Genomic DNA, 27,336 nt, shown 5'->3' on the forward strand with positions numbered 1-27,336 from the left:
TGGCTAAAATTGAAGTTGAGACCAAGCCCATCTGGAACAAACACCTTTCTTGAGGTTGGAGAGCTAACACAGCATTCCTACACACAATGCGAACAGCCAGAGGCCACTGATGAGTGCTGTCCCCCAGGGGGCCATACTGGGACCAGTATTAATGACGTGGACAGTGGGATTGGGGGCACCCACAGCAAGCTTGCAGATGACACCAAGCTGAGTGGTGAAGCTGACATGACGGAAGGAAGGGATGACATCCAGAGGGACAGTGGACAGGACTGGGAAGTTGAACGAGGCCTAGTACAAGGGTCAGGGCCATCCCAAGCACAAGTCCAGGCTGGGCAATGAGTGGCCAGAGAGCAGTCCTGAGGAGAAAGAAGTGGGAACAGTTTTAAACTAAAACGTAGGTTCAGATTGGAGCAAAGGAAGATGTTCTTCATGATGAGAGAGGTGAGGCCCTGGCCCTGCTATGATGCAGTTTGCTCCAGCCCCTGTGTGCTTGCTATTTCCATGTTTGTCAGGGGATGGCTGCCATCATAAGCAGCACGGTTCAAAAAAGACTTGATTATTTAAATTTATGACAGCATGGCTTTCATTTTATTTAATCAATTTATGGCAGCCTATGTCCTGGCTTTGCCATATACTTTGCTTCCTTGCTTGCAGACACTGTGAGCACTGTGGGGCCACAGCATTACCTGTACAATAACCTCTGCTTCCACCCACAGCCAGGCTGCAGAGATGCAATCTTCAGTGATATTCAGGGATGGATGCCCAGCCCCAGAACCCCCTACCCTGGCAACTCCGCATTACCCATACAATCATAGAATGGTTGGGTTGGAAGAGACCTCAAAGACCATCCAGATCCAACCCCCGTGCCACGGGCTGGCTCCCAATCACTAAACCAAGCCCCATCCAATTTGGCCTTAAGCACCTCCAGGGATGGGCATCCACAACTTCCATATTATGACCAGAATCCCCCACACTATGGTTCTCCCACCCCCAAACCATCCTCTGGCACAGCTTTCATTAATGAAAACATACCCTGATTCATTATTACTACACAAACACCACCCATGGTGCTGAGGTCCCTCCCTGCACCCACTCCCAGCTGGTTTCACCACCACTCCACACGTTTCCACCATTTCTCCCAACAAATACTCAGCGTGGGAATACAGACCGTTCTGATTCACTCCTCTCGCCTCCTGCTTATCTCATTAAGAAAAAACCTGCTGGGATAACTGGGGTCATGAGTCCAGGATGACACACAGCAGTGCCTAAAATGAGGAGTTCCCCTGGTATTTTGCTAGCAAGGTTTATACTCTGCTGTTTATTTATGGTGCATTAGCAACTGATGCTGCCGCTCAGCTGAAACCATTCAAAGAGGCCAAGAGAAGGGCTCCAGGCCAAGCTCGGCTCCTGAAAGCAATCTGCTGGAGACGGCCCAACGTTTGACCATCTGATTTCAAAGCGACTTTTTATAGTTCCTCAGTTGTTCGTGACTCTCTCTTTGGATTACAAAGGATGCTGCGAGCTTTCGGCAGCTGCTTCAAAGCCGCGCGCCGCCACGAGGCACAGCGGAGCGGCATCCTTGGCATGCAAGAGTCCCTCTGCAGCTGGCCACGTTTTCCAGAGATAAATCCCAAATTTCACCCCCAAAAGCCAGCTGCTGGACATGCCATCATCCCACAACCCTACCGAAGCCAACTGCAGGCATTTGGGCCGCAGGGGGGAAAACAAAACCGAAGTGAAGCTTGCTAGAAGGGCGCAGCACCGCTGTCTGCAGCTCCAACCCTGGAGCCAGAGGGAAAAAAGAAAGCATAAGAAAAGAAAAGCAACTTGGAGCATTTTCCTGGTTGTGCTTCTCAATCTTTCAGTAAACTACTGGTGAAAAAAAAAAAAAATGCTTGACACTGCTTATGATTAATAAGTTTACAAAGGCTCCTCAAGCGTGTTTTGAATAGAGACAGGCTTGGCAAACGCGGTGTTTAGTTACTGTAGCTAAAGCAGAGACTGTCCAGGGTGTAAGGGCTTGCAGATGGTGGTGCTCCAGTTAGTTGGAAAGCAGGACAGGGAGCTGCTGAGGGTGCCAGCCTGTTTTCTGGCCATAAAAACAAGAGATACATCTTTAAAGCGGTGGGAAAAGCTGGGAATCCAATTGGAAGGGTCGTGCTGATGGGTAGGACACACCATGGCTGGAGAAAGCCATTTGCTGGAGATGTTTCTCTGCAGCAAAACATCTCTGCAGATGGGGACTCCATCCCCAGAGCCAAACAAACCCCCCATGTGCATCTCCCCCCATCTCAGCTCCCACGGAGCTGCAGCGCTGACCTCCGAGCGCAGCGTTGTTTGCCCTTCCATTTCTGCTTTTGTTACCATCCGCCAGGACTGTGTTTGTTTAAGGAGAGACTCCTTGTCTGTATGCACAAGACAGATGGCACTGGCGTCGTCTGCTTGAAATTACTGTAAATGATCATGATTCATTTAGCATTTCAATTTCTACATACTGAGCAAGCATGTGAAATCTCATCTATTCCCTCTCCGGCGTGGCTGGAAGCAGCCCATCCCGCTGGGTGCTGCCTATGGACAGCCTGTCCTTGCCTGTGCTGTGTTGTGGCAGACAAACTCTTGGCCTTTCCTTCCCGTGGAATCTCTCCTTTCTCCTCCAGTCCACGCGCGGCCCAGTTGTGCCCATTTATCTCCTGCCCAGAGATGAGCAGCAGAGCTGGGATGAAATCTTCCTTCTCTGTAGGACACCGCACTGACTGCCCCTGGAAAAGAGGCTTTGAAGGAAAATAGCTGCTCTGACGGCTGTAAAATTCCAAATTTACACCGTTTTTGGACCAAATCCATCAAGCAAACCACGCAGCTGCCGCATCTTTAACACCAACGTGCATTGCAACCATGGGAAGGCAGAGGCAGGAGCAAAACCCACTGGTTTTGGCACGAAAGAAGGATTTTGCTCCTCTGTCCACATCCAAGATGGCATCATTCAGTGGAAGCGCTGTCCCACGATACACCAACTTCCCCCAGATTTAAAATTAAGGTAACCACACTATTGAGAATCACAGAATCACTGGGGTTGGAAAAGACCTCGAAGATCATCTAGTCCAGCCATCCACCTACCACCGGTGTTGCCCAATGCAATACATCCAGAATCCAGTTTTGATCCTCCAGGAAAGCAAATCCTCCAAAGAAGTTACCTTTTCCTTTTCCACCCCAATTCTGGCTGCCCTAAAACACCGGACAGCTGGTTAGCCTTGCTCTGAAGCACTGAAATCTCCATCTTTTTCCTTGTAGCACATGCAGCACGTAGGGGAAATCCTCGCTTTAACACTCGTCCAGTTGCCCTCGGCTAGGAAACGTGTTTTGAAGTGGGATATTTCTGCACTGCACAACCAATGCCTCGAACCAATGACTCATAAAAATTACAGCCTTTGCACTTGGACACGACGATTCCTAGAAAAACGAGACCTCAAAACCCACGTCTCTCCCACTGCAGATTTCAAACTACATTTTCTGGGAGAGAATCATCAGATTCTGCCTCATGCCGCGAGCTGACAGCATCAGGTATCGCGGCCTTATCTGTCACTCATTCGAGATAAAGCTCTGCAAAACAAACCCAAGGCAATAAAAAAATAAAAAGCAGTGCATAGCATCAGGAATGCCTGCAGATAAGAGCGGGGCTGTAGTGCGGCGCTGCAGCATCTGACGGCGGAGCAGCTCCTCGCCCATAGCACATTCAGAACATTTTATTATGGGTTCTTCAGCTGCCCGGCTGCTTAAATATTTATCTGGGCCAAAGCCAGGCTCTGCGTGGCAGCCGTGGGCCAGCGGCTCGGTCAGGACATCCCGTGAGCCACCTGATGTGCTGCAGAGCAAAACCAGGGCTGACCCTGGCACAGGCTCTGCCCTACCAAATTCTGTGTTGCCGGACCCAGCACTTGGTCTCGTTGAACCTCATCCCACTGGCCTCATTCAGATCCCTCTGGAGGGCCTTCCTACCCTCAGACGGATCGACACTTCCTAACAACTTGTTGTCAACTGCCAACTTAATGATGCTGAGCGGTGCCCAGACCCGAAACCAGAAGGCACTGGACTGGAGATGCCCATGAGGAAGAGGAGGAAGAGGAAGGGGACAGCGCTGACGGAGCCCAGCATTAGTGTAAGGTGAATAAAAAGGGAGGGACAGGAGGAGCCAAGTGCTGAATGTTTGGATGGATTTTCCATGAGTGGGATGAAATCCCCAGCCTCCAGTTATCCGGATGCCTTTTGGAGCCCAGACAGCACTCTGAGCCTTTCCCTGAAGTTTCTGAAGTACAGCTGAAGTCCAATTAAACTCATTCGATTAAGAGCCACAAACAAGAGAATAAATCCACTTAGAGCCTCTGCATCGGGCCATAAAGAGAGAATAATCCTGGAGCAGGCACGGAGCCGGGCTGCCAGCAGCTCCTCATGGCTCTGGGATGTACGTCTATTTAAAGGGGCTCTGTCAACAGAAGAGTAAGGACAAAAAAATCCACTGACTCACACGGTGACATCCAACCTGACGCTGCTCCACAGCGGAATAAGGACAGGGATGGGGGGGGAGGGAGGGGAAGAGTTGTTTCCATTTCGGCCACTTTGTGACCAGGCCTCGTTATTTCACTCCCAGTCCAGTTCCTGGGGTTTGCCCAGATGAGTACAGGAGAGAGATAAAATAAGAGTGAAAAAATGAAGAAGTTGGCAGCGGCGTGCTCGGCCTTTGCGTTTTAAAAAGCTGAGTCCACTGCAATTTGGCAGGCTCTCTAAATGGTAAGATTTCCTTCCACACCCATCCCCTAGACATATTTAGAAATAGCTGTGCTACTGCCAAACCTCTGCTGGCGGTAGCAGGAGGCAGCAAACCCTGCCCCGGGGCTGGGATGGGAGCCTGCGAGCATCCATCCCCACGGTGCTGCCCAGGATGCCAGCACTGTGCTGGGGGAGGGCTGCTTCCCACAGCTGCTCCTGTGTGAAACCCCAAATGGGTCCCAGGATTTGAGGAGAAGCCGCTGCTTTGTTTTCGAGCAGGAAGGAAAAAAAAATCATTTACATCACAAAATCACAGCATGGGTTGGGTTGGAAGGGACCTCCATCCAGATCATCCAACCCCACACTGTGAGCTGGGTGCACCCCCTCCTCCCCAGCTCATCCAGCCCATCCAGGGCATCGGGCACCTCTGGGGATGGGGCACCCCCAGCTCTGGGCAGAGGGGTGGCTGTCCCACGTCCCCAGCTGTGCCCCGTGGCTTTCCCAACGCGGCCAGCAGCGCTCCACGTGCTATCAGGGCTGGGCAGAACCCCGGGAGGACCAACGGGCTTCACTTTTGCAGAAATAGCAGCTTTTTATAGAAGTTTTTTTGGCATCCGAGGGTGTGGAAATATTACAAATACTTCAGAAGGCAGAGGACATTCTGTACCGGAGGAGAGACCATTTATAAAGAGAAGCAAAATAAAAAATAAATAAATGACTAGCTAAGGTAGGGTCATACTCAGTGTCTAGCCAGCCCGGGGGTGACACCTCGCCCAGGCTCGTACCATGCTGCTCCCAAATGCCACCGGCACTGCGTCTCGGGTTGCAGGCGGTGGCTGGGGACAAGCAGGGCACATCAGCTGTCACTTGTCAAGATCTCCATCTAGGCACTGAGCCACCGACCACCCCTCTCTCCAGTGTACGATCTCACAACCAGTAAGGAATATGAGAAAAAACCTGAAAAGGACACCAGCTTTTCCCCACCGCAACTACTCTCCCTTTCTGGGACGCTCGCAGCGCTGCTGGGGCAGGAAATGCAGAGGCATGGGAAAAAAGCCTTCCTGCTTGCAGCTCTGTTTGCTTTTCCTCTCCCACATGCCCAGCAGCAGAAGCACGCATCCTGCCTGGAGCCCATCACCACTCCCAGGATACGGGGTGAGAACCTGCAGAGCAGCACGGGGAGCCCGCGGGGAAACAGCCTAAGGGAGAAGCAGATGGAAAGCATCCTCTATAATCACGCAGCGACGGTGTGATGGGGAAGAGGATCTGCCTGTCTGCAGTCACACGGGATAAATGCTCAGCAGGAGCTGGTTGGAGAAGACCTCCAAGATGCCCAACCTCAACTCCCCCCACCGTGCCCACTTGCCACATCTGTCAATGTCACAACTCCACAGCTCTGGAAAAACTCCACAGGGAGTGACCCCACCACACCTGGGCAGCTGTGTCAGTGCATCACTGCTCTTTCAGAGAAGAAACGTTTCCTAATATCCGACCTGAACCTCCTCTGGTGCAACGTGAGGCCGCCACCTCTCATCCTATTGCTGTTACCTGGGTGAAGAAGGATCCCTGCATCACTACCACCCCCTTTCAGGCAGTTGTAGAGAGTTGTACAAAATTTCCATCTTGTTTCTTCAGGGGATCTTGTTTCAGGCTCTTGTTTCTTCAGGGGATGGGTCATAACTGTCCTGGGGAACTGTTCAGCTGTAGGCAAAGCCATTTCACTGCAGTGATGAGAGACTGCACAAAGATCTGGGAGCTCAAAGCACAACAGCAGAGATGCTGGGTCACAGCTGAGCCTGGAAGGAAGAGCTTCAAAGCTGCCCCTGCTCAAGTCCCTTTCCTACCATCCAACCTGACCCTCCCCCGACAGTTCCCCCCGATCATCTGCTGATATGCAGCACACTGAATCGCATTTACCTACTTTCAAGGCTGTGTGCTGGGCAGGAAAACCACCCCAGCAGGGCAGTGGTGGCAGAGGGACACACAGCACACTCATCAGCAGCACCACATCCCCATCCCTCAGCAATCCCCGAACCCGAAAAAGGGAACTCTTTACTTTCTCTTTCTGCGGTCTCTGACTGCAGACCAAAGCCAGTTCCCCCAGCAGGCAATCAGCCAGGGCCAGCACCAGGCTGCCTGCTCCATCCTCCTTCCTCCCCATCCCCTCCTCCCATCCCAGTGCCCTCCCAACCAGCTGCAGGGGGAATGCAGGGGTTGTTCCATTGGGAACGAGATCACTTTTTCCGGCTTCACACGACCTCCACAGACACTGGGGGACGTGTGAGCAGCTCCAGCATCTTCCCACATCCAGCCTCAGGATCCCCAGAGGTGAGCCCTGCTCTCTGAGGCCGTTTCCAGCTGCAGATTACGGGTTCTTAGAAGAAATCCTAGTGGCGGCACGCTGTATTCCAGGAGGCAGCAGCAGTAACACTCTCACTTTAATTCAGAGAGATGCAGAACAGCAGCAATCTCGCTGCCAGTCCTAATGGGCTGGCTCTGCAGCTCTGTGGTCCCATAGCAGAGACTGCTCTGCCTTGCCACATCCCCTCCATAACGTTTCACTTAGCTCTGACAGCATTCCTTATCTGCCATAACACCAATTCCTCTTTTGCAGCCTGTGATGGAAATGCAAATCTCAGGCACCATACTGGAGAAAAGCCATTTCAGGAACCAAAGGCCACTCCACACGGGGCAGAAACACTCTGCAGGTGTCAGCCTCCTTCCTTCCTTCCCCATTGCTCCCTCCCTGATTTGACACCCACTGCTGTGGCAGAATCCTCACCCCGTGCTGTGGCACTGCGTGGAATCACCAAGAACCAGAGAATCACTGTGGCTGGAAAAGACCACTAAGATCACCGAGTCCAACTGTAATATACCATATGTGCAACAGCTCTGCAGCAGAAACATCCCTCCTCCATCCTCCTTCCCAGGCTTTCTCTGCACAACAGCAGCCACCGTGGCTTGCCAAACAAGCACAGCAAACACGACTGCACAGTTAGAGGAATTCCCAATCTTTTGGGTTGATTAAATCTTGGCACAACCTGTAATTTAAAGGCAAAATTAGCAAAGGCACCACCTAAATCATATACGCAAGTGTGATCCTGCTTGCTGGTGAAGTACTTTAGAGATGCAACCAGCTCGAGTCCTGGCGACACGAGGAATTACTTACAATTACTCCGTAATCATGCCATATGTTAAAATTAGTGAAGTATGTAATTAGATGCTCTGGGGGCACAGACAGCAAACAGAGCCAAGCTGCGAGTGACTCACAAACACAATTCTCTCTGCTGAACATTGGTTCAGGCAGGCCACAGTGGACTGCAACTCTAGAAATGAAGGGATTTTCAGAGAAAAGAGGAATGTTAGAGCAGGGATTACCTCTTTCCCTTTCTATCTTGAAATACATGCTCGGTTTACTGAGGGAGGCTATTAGGAAATATTTATTCTCTGAAAGAGCAGTGCTGTGCTGGCACAGCTGCCCAGGAGTGGTGGGGTCACTGTCCCTGGAGGTGCTCCAGGACCACGGGGATGTGGCACTGAGGGATGTGGGCAGTGGGCATGGGGTGGGTTGAGAATCTTGGAGGTCTTTTCCATCCTATGATTCTGTATATACACATATACATCCTATACATATAAGATACATTTATCTGTACATAAAACCACATAGAACTGTGTCCATATATCTCCATGAAGAGCCTCCAGTCCCGTCTTCCCATTCCCCATGCTGAGCTCTGCTGGACACCTGGCTTTCACTACGCACCAGGAGAAGGGCTAAACAAGATGCAGTCCCCACATTCAGCCTCACAGCTCCCATCTACTGCCCAACAGCTTTGGCATGGCAAGAGCAGGGTTTGAGCCAAACCCTTCTTTTGTTCCTTCCCCACCACCAGGTGCCCCAGCACCTGGGAGCAAGGTCTGTGACAGATGTCAAAGTGCACTCTGTGCTGCTCAGCTGCAGCTCTCTGAGCAGCTTTCCCCTCTTTGCACATCTTTAAATATTAGCATTATCCTGCAGCTTTGCTCATAAATACACAGGGAGGCCTGGAGTTAAATCAAGAGCTGCTTCAGGCCCATGTAAGGTTCTGGCTGCTCCGTGCTCTCGTTATGTGATTAACTCTAGCAGAATTTCCCGACGTGACTCACTGTGAGATTCAGCAGCAGCAAAGCAGACGCTCGTGGCCTCTGTGTCTAACGAGGTATTGGAAATGGCAATGGGAGATGCAATGGGAGACAGGGGTGGGAGGCTAAATCTGCTTGGAAATAACGCTGCCTAAGCTCTGTCCTAAGGAGAATTTTCCCAATATTCATCAAAATAAAACTCAAAAAAAGAAAACACCAAACCCAAAATCAAACCAAAACAAAACCCCAAACCCAAAACAGGAAAGAAAGCACAGAGCCCTCTCAAGACTCATCATTAGCTATATATACACTGGCTCAGCGGGCGTCGTAACAGCCCCCTTCCAGCTTCCTGCTCCATCACACAACTGGGTCAGCCAAGAGTAACCAGAGCTGCTCTAGGAGAGCAGAAATAGATTTACTACAGCAGTGTGGGCATCACTCGGTCCCTCCGAGCTGAGCGACCATGCCCCATGTTTGGAGGGGGTGGGGGTGGGGATAAGAAACTTGGGAAGATGGGTAAAAAGCCACGCTTGGAAGCAGGAGTCCCAGGCAAACATTGCACATCTGGTACAGCAAATGACCCACCCTTCTTGGGGCTTCTTATGCAAGGAAATCAGGGAGTAAGGAGGGAGAATCAGCTGCTTCCTTCCACCAGACAGTTTTATAGCAGAGCATCTAAGCACTTCATCTCTAATACCATTTTTCTCCCAGAAGAGAACCTGGGGATCTGGCAGATTTCCTACTGCAGGGTTTGTGTATCATCAAGTGTGTATGTTTGCAAAAATACCAATAACAATCACAATCCAGCACCGAGGACTCTAACAGAGGGCAGGGTGCTGCTGCCCTGCCCACTGCAACACAGAGCAGCCTTGTTGTGAGAGCAGCACTCAGCACAGACACATCTCCTCGTGGGTTACGTCTGCAGTGCTCTTAAGGTATCAACACACAGAGGACTGGAACTGAAAGGCAACAAGAGCTGCGTGATCCCCAGGTTGGGTGCTGAGTGCTCGAAGGTGGAATTCAGCAGTGAGTTTACTGGAGAAAAGGAAGATGGAAATCAGCAGTGATTTAAGGAGTTTTACCGGAGAAGAGCACAACCAGAAGACAAGGTACTCACTGAAGGTTTTGCAGATGTCGGAAACCGCCTTGAAGACTCTGTCGGAGAAGTTGACCTTCACCTTCACGTACTTCATGTTGGGCAGCTGCAGGCGGAGCAGCTTGTGCTGTGGTGTGAACTGCAGCTTGGCATCAGCCTGGATCCCATATTTGTCCAAGGTCCAGTGTGTTTTGAGGAGCCACGTCTTCTTCTTTTCCCACCAGAGCGCGTGGTCTGACCAGTCCTTCTTGACATCTGCAACAAAGACACCATTCCACCATTAAAACCAAGACCAGAATTAACCCTCAAAAGAGAGAAATAATTGCTTGCACCCCAAAACAGCCACCTCGGAGATGAGGTGTTTGCTCAGGGATGAGTCAGTTGCTACAGGATGTACCAATGGGTCTGAAGGGTGTCACTGCTTCCTCTTCTCCATTGGCTGTTACATCCAGCAATGCTGAGCAAAAGGATGCTCCTTGCACACCATGCAGAATTTAGGACAATGGGATCCCTTCCAACCCATGCCGTCCTACAACTCTAGCACTGACCCAGAAATAGGCAAGGCAGGAAGAAAAGCAGCAAGGAGCCACACTGGGTCCGTGAAGTCCCAGTTGATGTAACACCAAGGTTCCCAGGAGGGATTTCTACTTTAGAGGTTGGTATCAGCTGTCAGCTCACCCTGCCACCACCTGAAGGTGAGCCCAGCTACCCACACGTGCACAGAAAACAGAATTAAACAAAATTAAATGGAATTAAATAAGCTTCCTGCCAAGTCTTTCAGTTCCTGCAAATGAAACTGGAAAGCTCCCAACAGTGACTCAAAGGAAAGAAGTGGACTCGATGATCCCCGTGGGTCCCTTCCAACTTGGGATATTCTATGATGTGAAGTGGAAGCTGCATTTTGCAAAGCCCTCCTGAGGCTCTGAACCTCCGAAACCAGCGGGGTGCATCAGCACCCACAAGGGGAACTAAAGCTCTCCTTCCAAGGGGAAACCCAAACGTCTCTGCAGGACGACACGTGGGCAGGCAGAGGAGATCCCCAAGAGGATGCAGGACGTAACGGACACACTTCTGCCCTTGGAATGGGGTTACCAGGAAGTTTTGAGCTTATGGATTTTGTAGGATTACTTTAATTTCCACAGTAAAAAAGAGGTTTAAAACCAAGGCACTTTCTGGGTCAAACCCTGGCATGACACTAAGGCGGCTTTCTGCCCCAGACCCTCCTGTGGCCTTGGACTCCCATGTAGGAGCTGGGTGAAAGCCACCAGCTGTCACCCATTGCCATTGCCACTCTGTGGCCACCAGCCCATACCCAGAGCCCTGCAGCATGGGATGAGATGAACACAACAAATGGGGTTTTGGGTCCCTGTCAGGCACTGGGATCTCAATTTTGGGGTTATCGAGAAAAGCAGAATCGTTTTCCTTTCAACCTGTGCTAAAATAGCATAATCACACATCCAGAAAGCAGAAATGCTAAGCTGCACTTTTCAGCAGCTTTGTACACTCAAATTCAACAAAACCAAATATAGAAAAGCATGCAAACTTGCACAAGCCTTGACTACTCTCAGAAAAATCTGAGAAATCATTACAATGGACTTTGGTAATGAGGTCCAACTTGTGTCTGGCCTGAAGCTTAACAGGTTGGCACAGAAGTCCGGGGGGGGGGGAACAAAAAAAGCATTTTGAATGGGTAATGCTTATGTGTAAAAGGGCACAGGAGGGGATTTGGGCTCTCGCTGCAGATTAACCACAGTGAGCACTTTGGGTTAAGGGTGAGATGGCCAGCGAGCAGCCTCTGGGGTAGCTGTGCATAAAGGAGCCTTGGAAATGGTTAACACTGAGCTGTGACGTCCTTGGGGCTGGACTCAATGGGGGGTTGGAACTAGATGATCTGCAAGGTCCCTTCCAACCGAAGCCATTCTGTGATCCCAATGGGTGCCTTCCAATTCCGTTGGCATGTTTCCATTCCCAATCGTTCCCATCTGGGATTCAAGCAGCAGAAAATAACAAGAGATACTGCAAGCTCACCAGTGCCTGGCTCAGGGGAGGACAGAAGGACCCATGGGGACCCCCAGCCCTGCAGCAGCCATGCTCCTTGGCAGCCACATACAAGACCCTGGTGTCACATAAACACTGCCTGTGCCTCCTTGTTTTGGGATATCCCCTGTGCTCAATGGGCCCTCCTTCTGCTGCAGGACCTCCTCCTCCTGCTCACCAATAGCCAAGCACACAGGGCTGAGATTTGGGTTGGGATTAGAAAGCTCCTGCACAAGCTTTTTTTTTTGTTTGGCACTATATTTATACATACGGTGTATCTCTCTCTCTCTATGGATCCGTACACATACATATGGACCCATTAACACAGACCCATATACTTATATAGATAAGGACACTAAGATATAATGTAGTATGTATGCAAGATATATAATATAGCTCTAAAATATATAAATACATATAAAATATGTTTCAATATAATCTATAATATACATATATACACATTGATATCACGCACAGACACATACACCCCTATATATTTATATCATACATGCACAAACAGATCCATATATATAAGTGTCATATCCATACGATACGGCGTAAGAGTGGAAACCAGATCACAGCCTGAGCAGTGCCACTTACATAAAGGGACTGCTGTGGGATGAATTCCTGCAGAATTAAAACCAGAATTATCACCAATAGTCCTCTCTCAACCATGTCCCTCAACACAACATCCAACATATATCCACCCATACCAACACACAAGTGCACACACGACTACCTTCAAACACTGCCAATTGATATATACATGTGGGTAAGTACTGTGTGTGTTACAAACCTTCATGTTTACCTATATACCATATACAAACACACACATTTGCCCTCATAGTGGCATGGTTTAGTGGGCACGCTGGTGATGGGTTGATGGTTGGACTAGATGATCTCAGCAGTCTTCCTCACTTGGGATGATTCTATGATTCTCATACAGATGTATATGTGTGTGCCATCACACTTTTCATTCCACTTGAGTACACGTACAGATGTGTATGTGTATATACATATAGACGTATACATGTGTGTACTCAAGTGGAAGTGCCCAGGCTGTGACCTGGTTTCAATCCTTACTCTATCTTATGTACACGCCGTTTTATATATGTATGTGTACACAGCCGTGTGTATCTATGATATAGACACACACACCATATCTACCCAAATATATAGGTATTCTCTCTCTTGGTAAATTCATGTATACAGGCACAGCTCTGTATATACACACATGACCTTATACACATACACACGTCCATCTACTGATCCCTGTGGGGTGGGACCTGCCAGCACCCCCCCCTGCTCATGCTGACCTCCATACACCCAGATTCCTTTGAACATGCCAAAGCCACTCCTTCTTGGACAATCATGGAAAAAAAATGCAGAAAGTGTGATGTTTCCACTCACGTGGGGTCAGGCCGAAGCTCTAGCGGGTTCTGCTGGGTGATGGGGTCAGGAGCAATCTGTTTGTCAGTGTGGGTTGGTGGAATTTGGGAGCGTACATTGGGATTTTAAATGGAAAAGGATTAAAAAATCCTTCTGCGCTTCGGTAATGAGACCTGAAAAATTATACTTTGAAGCACAGAAACGGCCTCTCAAAATCATTACCAGCCAGCTGCAATCAGCTGCCATCAGCAACATGATGCTCGCAGTACTTGTAAGATTTAATAAGGGGTTTTAATCACGTGCCCACTATGAGGCCAGCCATGAGAAACCCACTGAACTGCTTGCCCTCTGCAGTCCTTTCCAACCTCTGCGGTTCTACGAGTGGTTCTCAGATGGTTCTGGGAATGGCTCATAGAACCACGAAGGTTGGAAAAGACCTCTAGGATCATCACGTGCAACAGCTGACCCATGTGTGCTCAACACGTCCCTAAAATGCAACGCAGGATTCGATGCAGGACACAGCTGCCCGACACATCCTTGCTCAGGATGATCACTGCCTTTGCTCTGCAGAACCAAGGCAGCACCCCCAGCAAGGACAAAGCCCCGCGGGCGTGGAAGTCGCTCCAGCTCTGCAGCAAGCTCCAGGAAGGAAGCTCTTTTCAGTGCTAACAGGATTACTCAACTAGCACTTGGCAATCTGATTCATTACGGTGCCACTTGCACTGCTGCACAGATATCCCTCCTGCTCCAGCTGCAACCACTTGCCCAACCCCAGCCCTACAAATGCTGCCACCGTGACCCCAACACCCCCATTTTCCTAAGGGAGGGAAGGAAGGAAAGCAAAAGGTGGGGTTTTATTTTTAATGATTTTTTTTAGCAGGGTTCATGTCCTGATGTAGCAGGGTGCCCCCCTACACCCCATCCAGTGGCATAGCAGCAGAGCTGAGGCAGATGGAAGTGGGAGTAATGGAAGGAAACTTGATTACGGAGGGGCTGGTGTGATTCAAGCACTGCCTGGAAGGAAGGATGGAAGGATGGATGGACAGAAGGAAGGAAAAGCACTTCTGCAGGGAGCATCCAGCTGCCATGACTGCGCATCCCTCCGTCCCCATGCACTGGGTCACAGCGACAGGACAATGGGGAATGGCTTTAAACTAAAATAGGAGAGATTAATTAATGGGGTCGGGGGGGGGGGAAGATTTTTTCACAGTCAGTGTGGGGAGGAGCTGGCACAGCTGCCCGCAGAGCTGTGGGTGCCCCATCGCTGGAGGTGCGATCCTGGCTCATCCCCAGCAACCATGCAAGCCGTGCCAGGAGGCACTGCAGACGATAGCAGCAGGAGAACGTTGTGCAGGATGCATGCAGCAGGCAGATAACGGAGGGCTGAGTGGGCAGCCCCCATCCCAGCACCTCAGCCTGCTCAGCACCAGTTCCTCTGATAACAACTGCACCCCTGCAAAGCGAGCTCTGCAACGGCCACAGCACCCTGGCCGCTCTCTAGGAGAAAAGGCTCCACCAACCTCCAACACATCCTCCCCCCCCCCAAAAAAATGCCCAAACCGTGGGCTCGCAGCAGCTGTGCAATCGGTGATGTTGCAATGACCCAAGCATGCCGTGCAAACACTCCCTCCGCTCTTTCCCAACTCAGCAAACACTCCCCTCATCCAGAACTCCACGGCGGTGCCCACACACCCTTCCACCCCCACCTCAGTAACAGAAAGAGCAACGGTGAAAGCCCAACACCACCACGTGTTGCACCGGGTATCCCTGTGTGCGCGCTGCCAGCCCCCTTCCACGGGGCACCATCCCATAAATCCTGCCCCACTCCCCACTTCAGCACCATCCCTCGTCCTCCTGGCCCTGCTTTGCTCCTTCTGGCAAGAAAGTGCCCCCATTCAGCAAACTGGGAGGTTCACCAGTGGGGGAGCACGCCGGCCCTGCTCCCCCAGCCCCATCCCACGCTTTGAGCCACAGCAAAAGCCGCCCGCACACCCAGAGGAAGCCGCCGATCCCGGCTGGCTCCGAGTGGCAAACCCAACAATTTCCTGTCTGTGGTCACTGACAATTTGGGCACCACATCCCCCCCCCCCACCCCCGGTCTGGGCTGGAAGGGGAACCTCTCCCAGCACCGATGGGTTCTGCTTCCAGGTGTGGGACGGCCACTTCCCCACTGCCACTATTTGGACAAAGAACAAACACACCCGGGAGAGAGGAAGTGACGGCAGAAGTAGCAAGAATAGATTTATTTTTTCATCGATTTTTAAATTTTTTTTTTTTTTTTTACTTTTTTTTTTTTCTGGCTTCCCAAGAGTCGTCGCCGCTCGGGGTAGGAGCACGCACGGCCGGGAGCTGCCAGCACACAGCTCCCAGCTCCCTGAATTCCTGCTGACACCAACAAAGAGGACTTTATGTCAGCTGCAGCCCCGCGATGAGCTGCGTGCCTATGCAGGAGCTTCCTGCAGCCAGGAGCTGTGTACAGCAAGCAGCCCACGCCGACCCTCCAGGTCTCGGGCTGCCCTAACGGCGACGTGCATGTTCCCACTTACAAGCCATTAAAAACGTGTTGTTCTGGGGATCAGCCCTCGGCACGGGACGCTCGTGGAGATACCAACCACATGCTGATAGCAAAACGTGGAGCGATATGAAATGACTCCACCGAGTGCTGGGTACCACGCGAGCTGCTCCTGCCCCAACACAGCCCAACAACTCTCTGCTGCACCAGCATCAGCACCCTCCCCACAGCCCAGCCCAGCTGCCATAGAGCCCAGCGTGATGCTCCCCAGGAGGACCACCTCTGCCCAGCACCAGCTGCCCTCGGCAGGGACACCAGTTCCCCTCAGCTCTTTGGCCTCCAACCCATTCCCATCACCTCCTCGAACAGCACAGCACCTAACAAAGCTTTGCCTGCAGCTCTCTGGGGATGCTCAAAGCACTCTGTGTTTATTTGACAAGGTCCTGAGCTGTTCCAAAGAGCCCATTACAGCCTCAAGGCAAGGAGCTCCCATGGCAAGGCTCACCATGGCTGGTAGCACTTGTAAGCACTGCAAAACCTCAAAGACAAAGCTCAGAATCAATAAGGTTGCACTTCCCTGGTGTTTTATTCATAACCCCGTACGGGTTCCATTAAGACAGACAGACCCGACATGGCAAACACCGATGTTTTCATTCAGTTTTGTGAATCCCAGGCACATCTGCAGGCTGAAACCAGAGAAAGAAAGAGCTCTCCATGCCCTACACCAACCCCAAAACCCCAAATTTGCATGCGACAGCCCTTGTGCCCAGGGGACACACCACGAGAACACAACACAAGAGCTGCCAGAGGGGACAACGGAGCTGGAAACCCTTACCAGAGCCCTGATCCACCACAACACCAGGCCTTCGTTCCCCATGAGTATGCCCAGCCAGTGGCAATCCCTGAGCCCACTATCTCCCCCAGGAGCATCCCACGCTGCTCTTCCCGAGGCACGTTGCAAACAAATAAACGTGAGCAAAGTTTTGGCCACATATGTTTAAAACAGCCTCGAGCCGACAACAACAATAACCTCTGCTCACTTCCTTCCTTCCTCCACTTGCAGTGACTTTGTAAGTCAATAGTGGCAGGATTCCTACAAGCCCTGCTCGGGGCTTTGGGCAAAGCCAAGCAGCTGCTGCCTGCTTCAAACGCAATCAGCTGTCTTCTGCAAATGGGCCAAGTCCAGAGCGCAGCAGAAACATACAGAGAGAGAGAATAATTCACCCCAACTCCATGGGCACCACGTGCTACAGCAGCACGGGTAGGATGGATTGCACAGCTCCTGCAGTGTAACCAGGATTCTGCCCTGGACCTTTAGAGGTCACCAAATAAACAGTGCTGCTCTTCGAACCTCGGCACTCTGCGCCCGTTTTTCTGCACAGCTCAGTGAACGCGGCGCCCGAATGCGGTGGGGTGATGGATAACGGGAGCACACAGGGCAATGCAAAGCACCGAGTAACCAGAATCCCCACTTGGGGTTTTTCTTCCCAATCGCTGCCTGAATCAGCGATAGCTTTTAATTGCCGGGCCTGCCAGGAGGGAACGCATGGGGGTTACGTTCAAAGCCACCAACCGCATCCACTGGCATCCTACAGCAGGCCCCATAAACGCCCCACATCTCGTGGATGCTCCCCACTGGGCTTCCCCTGCCCCAGCATCACCCACAAGGGATGGAAGAGTCAAACCCAGCCCAGCCCCGTCCGTCTGCATCCCATCCATCCACCCCGGGCACCGCAGCGCTGCCGTTCCTCAAAACCCGCAGCGAAAACAAGAGAGAAAGAGAGACAGAGAAAGACACAACACAACTTTTTTGTTTCTTTGTTTCTTAAGCACGGACAGCCGTGAAAGAAAAATAAAAAAATAAAAAAGCAAAAACAGCCGAGGGATGGAGGAAATCCACACGGGTTCGATGTGGAAATCGTGCCAGAGGCCCCAAGCTCTGCGGGCTGGGACAGCAGGGCAGCAGAATCCCGTTCCCGTGCTGCTGGCATTCCTTCCCCTTCATACAATGCCTAATTTAACCAGCACGGCGCGGGGACGCCTGACGTCAGCCACTAATTCGGGTCCTCGCCGCGCTCTGTCCCCTCGGCAGAGCCCTCCATCACTGGGGACTGCTTTTACCATTTCTAGCAAGCCAGAGAGGTGGGCCGGGTTTTGTTTCCGTCCTTATTTCTTTGTTGTTTTGCTTTGGTGGCTTTTTGTTTTGCTTCCCCGGCTTCAGGCGGAGCTTTCTGCAGCTCCAGCAGAAAAATCACACCGACGTAAATGGGATTTTGGAGGCAGGGCGGCCTCCAGCAGAACACCCTTTGATCGAATGGCTGCTTCCCTTTGACACAACCCTACTTAGGTCCATCTCCTCCTTCCTTTCACCCCAGTTAACAATTTAACAGCAAAGCGAGACGCTGCTCTTAAAGCAAACACGTTGCATTGGAGCAGGACCCGCGGGCACGGCTGACAGCACCGCTACTCCCACGGCCCCAGGCATGTGCCCGCAGCACACAGTTCATGCTTCATCCCAGCACTGACAGCAACCACCCCAACACGACTGCTGGGTGAGCACGCACAGACCACAGCGAGCCAGCATGGACAGCCACCTCCCCTAATGCTGACCGTGCCCGGCTCTGCTCTGAGCAAACTCCGTCAATTAAATCTTGTTGTTAATCACAGAACTCGCACCAAAGCCGGCCCGAAGCGATGACATTTCTCAGCTCAGTGCAAATTGCAGCCAAAAGGACCCCGGGGCTGATGGGGTGGGTGCTGCTGGGGGGTCTGTGTGGAGCTCAGAGGGGTGCAGGGGCACCCTGGGGCATGCAGAGGGCTGGAATAGGGCGCTGGGGCAGGACGTGAGGAGCAGATGCTGGACGGAGGCAGGGTGATGTGTCCGGGCGTATCACAGAATATCCTCAGCTGGATGGGACCCATAAGGACCATGGAGTCCGAGAGCTGATGCTAGATGTGAGCAGGGTGCTGGGTGCTGCACACAGGCAGGGTGCTGGGTGCCAAAGCTCAGTGCTGAGGCAGAGCCCTGAGGCTTGATGCTGGGAGCTGAAGCGCAGCACTGGGGCACAGCCCTGGGTGCAGGATGCATGGCTCTGCATATCAAAGCACAGAATTGGAGCAGAGCTCCGGGGCTGGATGCTGGGGCAGTGCCCTGGCTGCTGGCTGCAGGCTGGATGCTAAAGCAAAACCTGCCGCAGGGCACGGCTACAGCAAAGTATTGCAGCTGGGTGTTAGGAGACGCAATTAGGGCTGGGAGCTGAGGCTGTGCCCCGGGTGTTGGGTGTAGGCAGAGCACTGGGGCAGGGTGCTGGGTCTCAGCGCTGAGCATTAAAGTACTGGAGCAGGGTGCTGGGGGGGGACAGGCAGGGCGCTGGAGCAAAGCAGTGGGGCAGGGAGCTGGGTCTCGAGGCTGGCTGCCGGGGCAGGGCGTTGGACGTCGGGGCAGAGCCCCAGCGCCGGCTGCAGGCAGAGTCCCGGGTGTTAAAGCAGAGCCTTGGGATGCTGGGGCCGGCACTCACCGAGCTTCTCGACGAGGCGCAGCATGACTCCCCCGATGTGGATCTCCCCGGTGACCCTCAGGGTGACGTCGCGGCCCAGGTCGGTGACATGGACGCTTAGCTCCCACGTCCCGTCGGCGTAGCAGCCGTCCGGCATGCGGATCCCGTCCAGCGCCATGGCCCCGGCCTCCTGCGCGCAGCGAGCAGCGCTCAGCGCCGGCACGGCACGGCTCGGCACGGCACGGCACGGCACGGAGCGGGGCAGGGACGGAGGGAGGGAGGGACGGACGGAGCCGAGGGGAGGTGTGGGGGGGGGGGGGGGGGGCACAGCGCGGCCGCCCCCGAGCCGCTGCCTGCGGGGCCGCCGGTGGGGGGGAGGGGGGGCGAGAAGGGGCGGGCAGCGATGGGATGGGAGGAGGAGGAGGAGGAGGGACGAAGGAGGAGGTGGGGGATAATTAAAGGAAAAACGACCGCCGGGCCCCTTGGCCTTTTATGGAAAAGAAGGACTGAGCTCAGCGGGGGCTGCTCCAACATCCGGGACTCGGCACGGCACGGCACGGCTCGGCACGGCACGGCACGGAGCGGCAGCCGTCGGGCAGCGCAGCCCGGACGCGGTCGGGGAGAGCTTGCCTTGCGGAGCCGTGCTAACTGCCTCTCTGCTGGCAGCTTTGGGATGTGTTCATCCCGTCCCGTTGGCAGAACGCAAAGACAAAAGCCTCACCTTGCCGTCGTGGTTCGCGGAGCCGAGGCTGGGCGATGCGCTGCCGTCCTCCATCCCGAGAGCTTAGGAAATAGGAACTGGCTGAACCCAGAGCCTGAACCGGCACAAATACCGAAAAAAAAAACCCTATTATCCGCTTCCTGCAGCTCTCCACCCAATGATACATGCGTCCCGCCAAGGCAGCCCGGCTTCCTGACAATCTGTCATGTGTGGAGGGAGCGGGACGGTGCTCAGGATGTGGTGGCAATGGCACCGTGTCCCGTTGAAGCCATCCCCTCACCCGTGGCATCGGGGACGGCACAGTCCTCAGCTCCCCATGTGCCCATCCCATGAGTCTGGAGATGGATAAGTGGTAGGAGAGTAAAACCCTCATGGTGAGGAATGATGGGGCCTCACCATTTCTTCCATTTTGCTATTACAGTGGGATCCCCTTTCCTATAAGCATTGAGGTTTAGCATACAGAGAGGGGGGAAGGATTCAGGCTAACGTGGCTGATGGTTGGACTACGTGATCTTGGAGGTCTTTTCCAACATTAATCCGACCCAAATCCCCACTGGGCCTCGCTCCTGGCCAGTGGAACCCCATTTCTGCCCCCGAGCCTGGGAGCTGGAGCCCAACTTGCAGGGCACCAACAGAGGAACAGCAGCCCATCACAGCACAGCTCTCCCCGATCCTATCTCGGCGTTGCTCCAGCACCAAACAACAGGGCAGTACGCAGAAAGGGTTACTGTGCACTGCAGCCTTTTGGCCGAGCTTCCCAGCTGATGCAATGCACCACGGGCCCTGCTGCAGCCGCCTTGTTTCACTGCAGCTGACTGCTGCTGCTTTCTCCCGCCCTGAGCACCCCTTGCTGCTGCACTGCTCGTGGTGCTGGGGTCCCCCAGGGTCCCCATCCTACGCTGTGTGTGTGCACAGAGGCGGGCGGCCGCGTCACCGATGCGCTGCCGTGATCCGAGGCGAGCTCAGAAACACCACACGGGCTCACACGTCAGAAGCAGCCAAGCCAAGCCAAGCATCCCTGGCTCTTCCCACTTTGTTTGCAAGAGCTGTGTGCTCCCTCCACGCGCCCACAGCCAAATAAGGTGCCAGAGTGCACGGCTGCTTCCATCGGGACGGAGGTGATGCCTCCAGATGCACTTCCAGCCCTTCCACCACAACCGCAGCGCCCTTCCCGACACACGGCTCGATGGCTCTCGGGATGAAGTTGCCTTTGTTAAACCCATTTTGCCTTTTTCACAACCTTTTTTGTTTTATTGATAGCGTTTAACTCTGTGCAACGCTTCGAGCCGGCTCGCTTTGCCGACTTGCTGCACTGGGGCTGCTCAGACTGGCTCCCTCAGGGCTGGCTGAAGTCTGCACACTGCGCACCTCTGGGCCACGAGAGAAGGGGGAGGAGGAAAGGAGAAGCATTTTCCTGGCATTTTTGGTGGCTCCAGCACCTCCCCGACCACTGTGGGCTGCCCAGGGCCCCATCCATGGCCTCGGGCACCTCCTGGGTTGGGACATACACATCTGGACAATGAGAGAATCCTCGTGACCTTGCCAGGATGGATTAGCATCTCCATACCTCTGCCCCTGTAGTACAGTCTGTCCTCAAGGAGACTGCCCCACTGAGGTGGGACCTGTAGGTCTGCAGACCTCTGTCCTCATGTCTTCAGGATGGGCTGTCCATCTTTCCAAGGGAAATGTATGATCCTGGTGCCACGGTGGTATCGTTGCTGAAACCAGGTGCTGGAAGAGCCTCCAGTTTTAGAGGGGACACGTGGCCAGATGTGGCCTCCTGAGGGCTGAGGATGTGTAGGATGAAGCAGGGACCGAGAGCTGAGACTGTCACAGCCATCACCTTGGTCCTTCGTAACCAAAGGTTACAAAACTCATCCCCAGGGCTGGAATAAATCCTAGCTTGAGAGAGAGAGAGCTGCTCCCATATGAGAGACACCAAGGCAGAGTGAGCACCTCCCTCAAACCAAGCCCAGGTCTCATCACCCCACACTGCAGGGCATCACCCGGTGCCCTGCACCATGCTCAGGACCGTACCCCCACTGAGGGCTCTCCCCCCACTCTTCCTTTCCAGGATCTGCAGGCACTTCACTTCCCAAAATCCCAGGCGGGGATTTTTGCTTCCCAGCCTCATCCTCTGCACTCAGCAGTTTGCAGCAGTAACCCCGCTCTCTCCTTCCCGACCTGTGTCAGGCATGAGTTTCCTGTTGACATTAATCCCTCGGCCGCCGTTTATCTTCTGTGCTTTTTCGATCCCGCGGTCACATCCTTCTGATGTTCCAGCTGCTCCCGCTGCCTGTCACTTGCCTGGGCCCAGAAAGGAGGGAATTTGCCCCAAATCATCATCCAGATGACCCCAAGGGCCCTTATATGTAGATGTCTCTGGAGCATCCTCTGACCTGAAGGTCACGTTAGCTGGAGGGGGCTGTTAGCAGAAGGCTTGAGTGCGTGGGATGGAGAATTTGGGGTGAATCCTGGTCAGTTCTGCCCTAATGAATTCACCTTATGGCTGAAATGCCCTTCCAGCTGAGGCTGAGTGCCTGCAATGGGGCAGAGGCTCTGCTGGGCTCGATTTGTGTTGGCAAACCCAAATGTGCCACAAAACTCCATCCTCAGCCCTGGAGCCGTCGGCTGTGGGGTGCCATGAGGATCACCCAGCATTCGAGAGGAACAAATGAGGATCACAAATAATTCATCTGATGGCTCCAAGACCATTACCTACAAAGCTGGCCAGAGAGCATCCACTTGGATGGCTTTTGAATGCAGCACGGGTGGAGGGGGGTGGGGAATATTCCCTGAATCACACCATGAGTGATTCCTGGCCGCTGCTTGGGCCCTCCCAGGGCAGTTGTTGTGATGGGAAGTGGAGCAGTGGGAAAACCCACCCCGTGCATCCCCATCTGTGCACTCACAGGCTGCAGCCCCGCGCCCTGCCCCGTGTTTCCCATTATCACTGTGGCCCCAGCTCTCCCCTCCCCAACGGCCCCATGAAGCTGGCTTCGTGCCCGTGGGTTTTTCCTCTGGGGGCTGAGCTCACCCTGTGTACTGCATCCGGGGATGCACAGCTGGAGCATCCCTGCCATGTGTCTGTATGGAGAGGCTGGGAATCAGTTGGAGTCAGCAGCAAAGCCCAGCAGGAGCAACCCTATGTCCTGCCCCGTCTTAGTGTTTGTCCTGCCCCATCCCCAACCAGGACTGGAAATGCAGCTGCTGGAACTGGCTGGATAATGGGGATGGGGAGTCACTGGGATGGCTTCCCTGCTGCAGAAACTGCAGTTTGGGCAATGAGGTGCTCTGTGCTGGGCTGCAGCCCCAAAAACATGTTTTGGAAATGGATTTATGCTTCACCTCCCATGATCTCGGCTACAACAGCAGCAGCTCAGGGGGTAAATAGGGAAATCCATCCGTTCTGTCGATGCTGAGAGCAAACACTCATTGCTCAAAGAGGAATAAAGGACCTGGAACCAGGCACGCCGCAGCAGCGCAGTGAGCAGGGAGTTCCCCATTGTCCCACAGATCAGGCAAGTAGAGCAGCAGGCCCATAATTCCCAACAGCCCTATAAATCACACTGTGCCCATAAATCCCACCCCTGCCTGGGAAATGCTGCGAAGAATGAATGTGAGAGGAAGAGGAGGAGGAGGAAGGCGCTGAGGATGGAACTGGTGGAGTTTGGCCACCGATGGGGTTTGGCTGCCCTTGTTCACACGCTGCTGGAGAACAAAAATCCCTGAGTGAGTGCTTTTATCACAGCACAACGTCACAGAGCTGCAAAATCAGAGCTGATAGCGGGCACGGGAACAAAGACACAGACACCACGTGGGCACTGAGGCACTCGTGCCACCCTGGGGGAGCCCTGATGTGGGCTCGTGCTGCTTTGCCCTGCAGGTATCTCCCCAGTTTGCCCCTGAGCCCATGATGTGGGTGCAGGGGGAACAACCCACTCTGGTTGGGCATCCCTAAGCATCCCCACGGCATCTGCATAGCTGCAGTGAGCAGCAGCCAAGCTCTGGAGGTGGATGATGCCAGAGCTGCAGGGTGGTTCTGTGCCGGCTGGCATCGGTCCTCAGTGGAAAGGTCAGCGCTGAGCAGGCAGTAATGCAGTTAGTGCTGGAGAAATGGAGACAGAGCTGATTGGGGTGGCTTAATACCAAGGGCGTGATTGAATCAGACGGATTTCACCTTCGGGCACAGCAACAGAAGGGTTGGAGCTCGGTGGGGAGCTCAGTGGAAATGGGGACGTGGGGACATCTGGGAATTGTAGAGTCATAGAGTGAGAATGGAGTGGGGGCCCTCACAGCCCCCCAGCCCCACTCGTGCTGTGTGCCCACCCAGTTCAGGCTGTCCCCAGAGCCTCATCCATGGTCCTGAGCACCTCCAGGGATGGAGCACCCACAGCTCCTTTGGACAACCTGTGCCAGGGCCTCACTGCCCTTTAGGTAAAGAATTTCCCCCCTCAGAATATCCCCCCAAACCTCACCAAAACACAGAAGTGGGAGCTCCTAGGAGATACCAAATCGATGAGGGAGGCTTGGAGGAATTTGGGCTGTTTGCCTTAGGGAAAGAGAGCACTGATAACATCTTCAGGCAGATAATAGAAGGTTCACCTAAAGCAGGAGGGATGAAGGGGTGGAAAATGCTCAGTTCCACAACAGAAAGGCAAAAAGAGATGGGGAAATCTGCCAGAGAGGGATTTAGGTGAGGTCTCAGGGTAGGCTGGAGAAGGAATAACCCAATCAGGAGATCAATTGCTGCCCAAAGAGCTGTGGGTGCCCCATCCCTGGAGGTGCCCGAGGCCATGGGTGGGCCCTGGGCAGCCTGAGCTGGGGGGGCACGCAGCCCACGCGGGGGTGGGGCTGGGGGAGCAGTGGAGGTGAGCAGCTCTGCAGCGTGCTGGGATGCACAGCACAGAACAGTCTTCCCAGGACCTCACTCATTTTCCCATCCACACGGAAGCATGGAAATGGAGAGGAGCAGAGGCCTATTTTGGCTGCCCGATGTGCTCTTTCCTCCCTGGAGGTTTTTAAGTGAGGTCCTGTGAAGCCATTGCTGTTTATCCTGGGCTCGCAGCCTTTAGCTCTTTATTTTGCTTGCTTTTAAGTAACACCAGCACTGGGCTCCATCGGATCCTCCGAGGGATTTCTTTTCAAGGCAGAGCCCAGGAGATCTGGCTGCCACTGTATTTCATCCAAGCATGAAGGCCCCATCCCTCCTATTGGGGCCGCAGTGCTTCGTGCAGTGGAGCTGCTGCCAGATGAGCGCATGGGTTATGGTGATGTATTCCTTGAAGGGAAAACCTTTTCCTCCCCATCGACGGCAGCACCCAGCCAGGAAAAATAGCAATAGGAAAGAACAAAGGAAAGAAAAATCACAGCAAGTTCATCAAATCCCATGGAAAGGAGATGGTGTGGGAAGGGTCAGTGCTGCGGGTCCAAGGAGAGAACATCGGTTCAAAGTGAAAAAGCCAATGGTGGTTCATCATCAGCAAAGCTCCTTTCCCATTAAGGGACCTGGTGGACATGGCATCCTCATCTAACAGAGCAAATCCCCTCCTTTCATGGGATCATTAAGGAGAAAGAAAAAGAAAAGCAAAAAAGCAAGATCCTTCTTCACAGAATAGCTGCTTCAGAGAACGTGGGTGACATTTCCAGCGGGGCAAGGCATGCTCCTCGGTCATGTCCCAGCTAATACAGGGAAGACATGGGCTTGTTTCCAAGTGCTCTGGCCTGGGGCCAGCTGCTTAACTCTTGGCATCTCAGTTCCTCAGCTGGAAGCAGGCGGGCTGTCCTGCATGGCCTCTCCTGGGCTTTCTGGGTGCGGGGAGATGAGGATGGGACACGCTGCAGCCCCAGCACTGCGGGATGGTTGGAGTAGGGATCACAGGATGGGGCTGCAATGAAAGCAATGGGCAAAAGCCCCCAGGATGGCTGTCGTCAGAACCCCGGTCCCGTGCTCAAAGCTTGCTTTCTGCAAGGCTGGGCTTATCACTGGGTGAATTCACGGTCTGCTTCATGGGGAGATGCTCCATTCTGGCACCAGGGGCTCCCCACTGCCCCACGCTCACCATCCTACCCCGTGGTCCCTTAGAATTCCACAGATCCCTGCTTATTCTGTGATTCCCTGATGCTTTGATTCCGTGATGCTGTGAGATGAGGAGCTCATGGGCAGCTCCAACTCCGCTCCCCAGGACCCATCCGGGGGATTTTGGAGCTGGTGGAGACGATTTGCAGAGAGCACGGCAAACTGCAAAACCGTATGTGAGGAAGAAGGCAGCAAGCATCCTAACCAGAAACATATTTAGGGAGTGAGTCAGCTGGGGGGAGGGGGCAGGGGAAGCAAAAAGAAAGTTGCGCCCTTTTGCTTGATGAAAAAAGCATATGGCAACAGCCAGCGTTGTGAGCAACAGTGCTCTGACAGCAGAGCCAGAAAGCAAAATCATGACTCAACCGTTGTGCTTCGTCCAAATCTGAAGAGAGATCTCACTCAGGAGGGGCATCTTCAGGGGGAGCCAGCGATGGAGTGGGTTAATTAACTGAACGGGTCGGGAGGGAGAAGTCATTTTGCAGAAGCTCGTGGGCTCATTTGGAAGCCCTGCTTCAAAACACTGCTCTGAGCGTGGAGAAACAAGCGTGCTGTGCACACAGATGGAACACGTGGGATCCACGGGTCTGTTCCCAGATCCCACAGAGCAGACCTGCAAGGACCTCAATGCTTCGCACAGAAACATCTTGCGTCCAGAAGTGCTTCGCAGAGGGCCACGAACACATCACTGTAACTCATGAATCCGAGAGGGCTGAGAATGCCATTGCGATGATGAAATACAACCAGCAATTGGCAAAGCACTCACTGCAGCATCCCTGTGCTGGACAGTGGTGGGCGCCCAGCACCGATGTCCTGGGAGCTCTGTGATTGCAGATGTAATGCAACGTTGGGTCAGCGACCACGGGAATAAAACACTTCCTCCCCTGGCAAACAGATGTAGGCTGCAGCACGCAGGTTGCTTTCGTGACAGCATGGCACGCAGCTTTGGGAGGAATGGCTTTGCTCTCTTCCTTTTTTTTTTTTTCTGCAGCCTCCCCCTCCCTCTTTCCTTCCCTCCTTCCCTCCCCTCCCCCGCTGATTTTTAATAATTCTGTTTATAGGAAGATTTTATAAAATAAGGCTTGCACGCAAGGGGCAGTCTGGTAAGCATAAAAGAGAAACCCC

The 27,336-nt window shown here is 53.3% G+C and overlaps 1 protein-coding gene across 4 annotated transcripts in view; it reads right to left on the reverse strand.

Moving 5' to 3' along the window:
- Nucleotides 1-19,670, reverse strand: part of FERMT2 (FERM domain containing kindlin 2) — a 33,405-nt gene extending 13,735 nt beyond the window's left edge. For 3 of the 4 annotated variants that reach the window (XM_065748538.1, XM_065748528.1, XM_065748520.1), the window contains exons 1-2: nucleotides 19,433-19,601; nucleotides 9,998-10,231 (exon numbers count right to left, since the gene is read on the reverse strand). In XM_065748538.1, coding sequence (XP_065604610.1) covers nucleotides 9,998-10,231; nucleotides 19,433-19,589 — 391 coding nt within the window. In that variant the 5' untranslated portion in view covers nucleotides 19,590-19,601. Of the gene's footprint in view, nucleotides 1-9,997; nucleotides 10,232-19,432 lie in introns of all 4 variants that reach the window. The other variant, XM_065748548.1, reaches the window with a different exon arrangement.
- Between the last annotated feature and the right edge of the window lie 7,666 nt (nucleotides 19,671-27,336).

Source organism: Cyrtonyx montezumae, unplaced genomic scaffold, assembly GCF_038088225.1.
Source record: "Cyrtonyx montezumae isolate F1298 unplaced genomic scaffold, pur_monq_1.0 scaffold_10, whole genome shotgun sequence".
NCBI classification, from domain to species: Eukaryota; Metazoa; Chordata; class Aves; order Galliformes; family Odontophoridae; genus Cyrtonyx; species Cyrtonyx montezumae.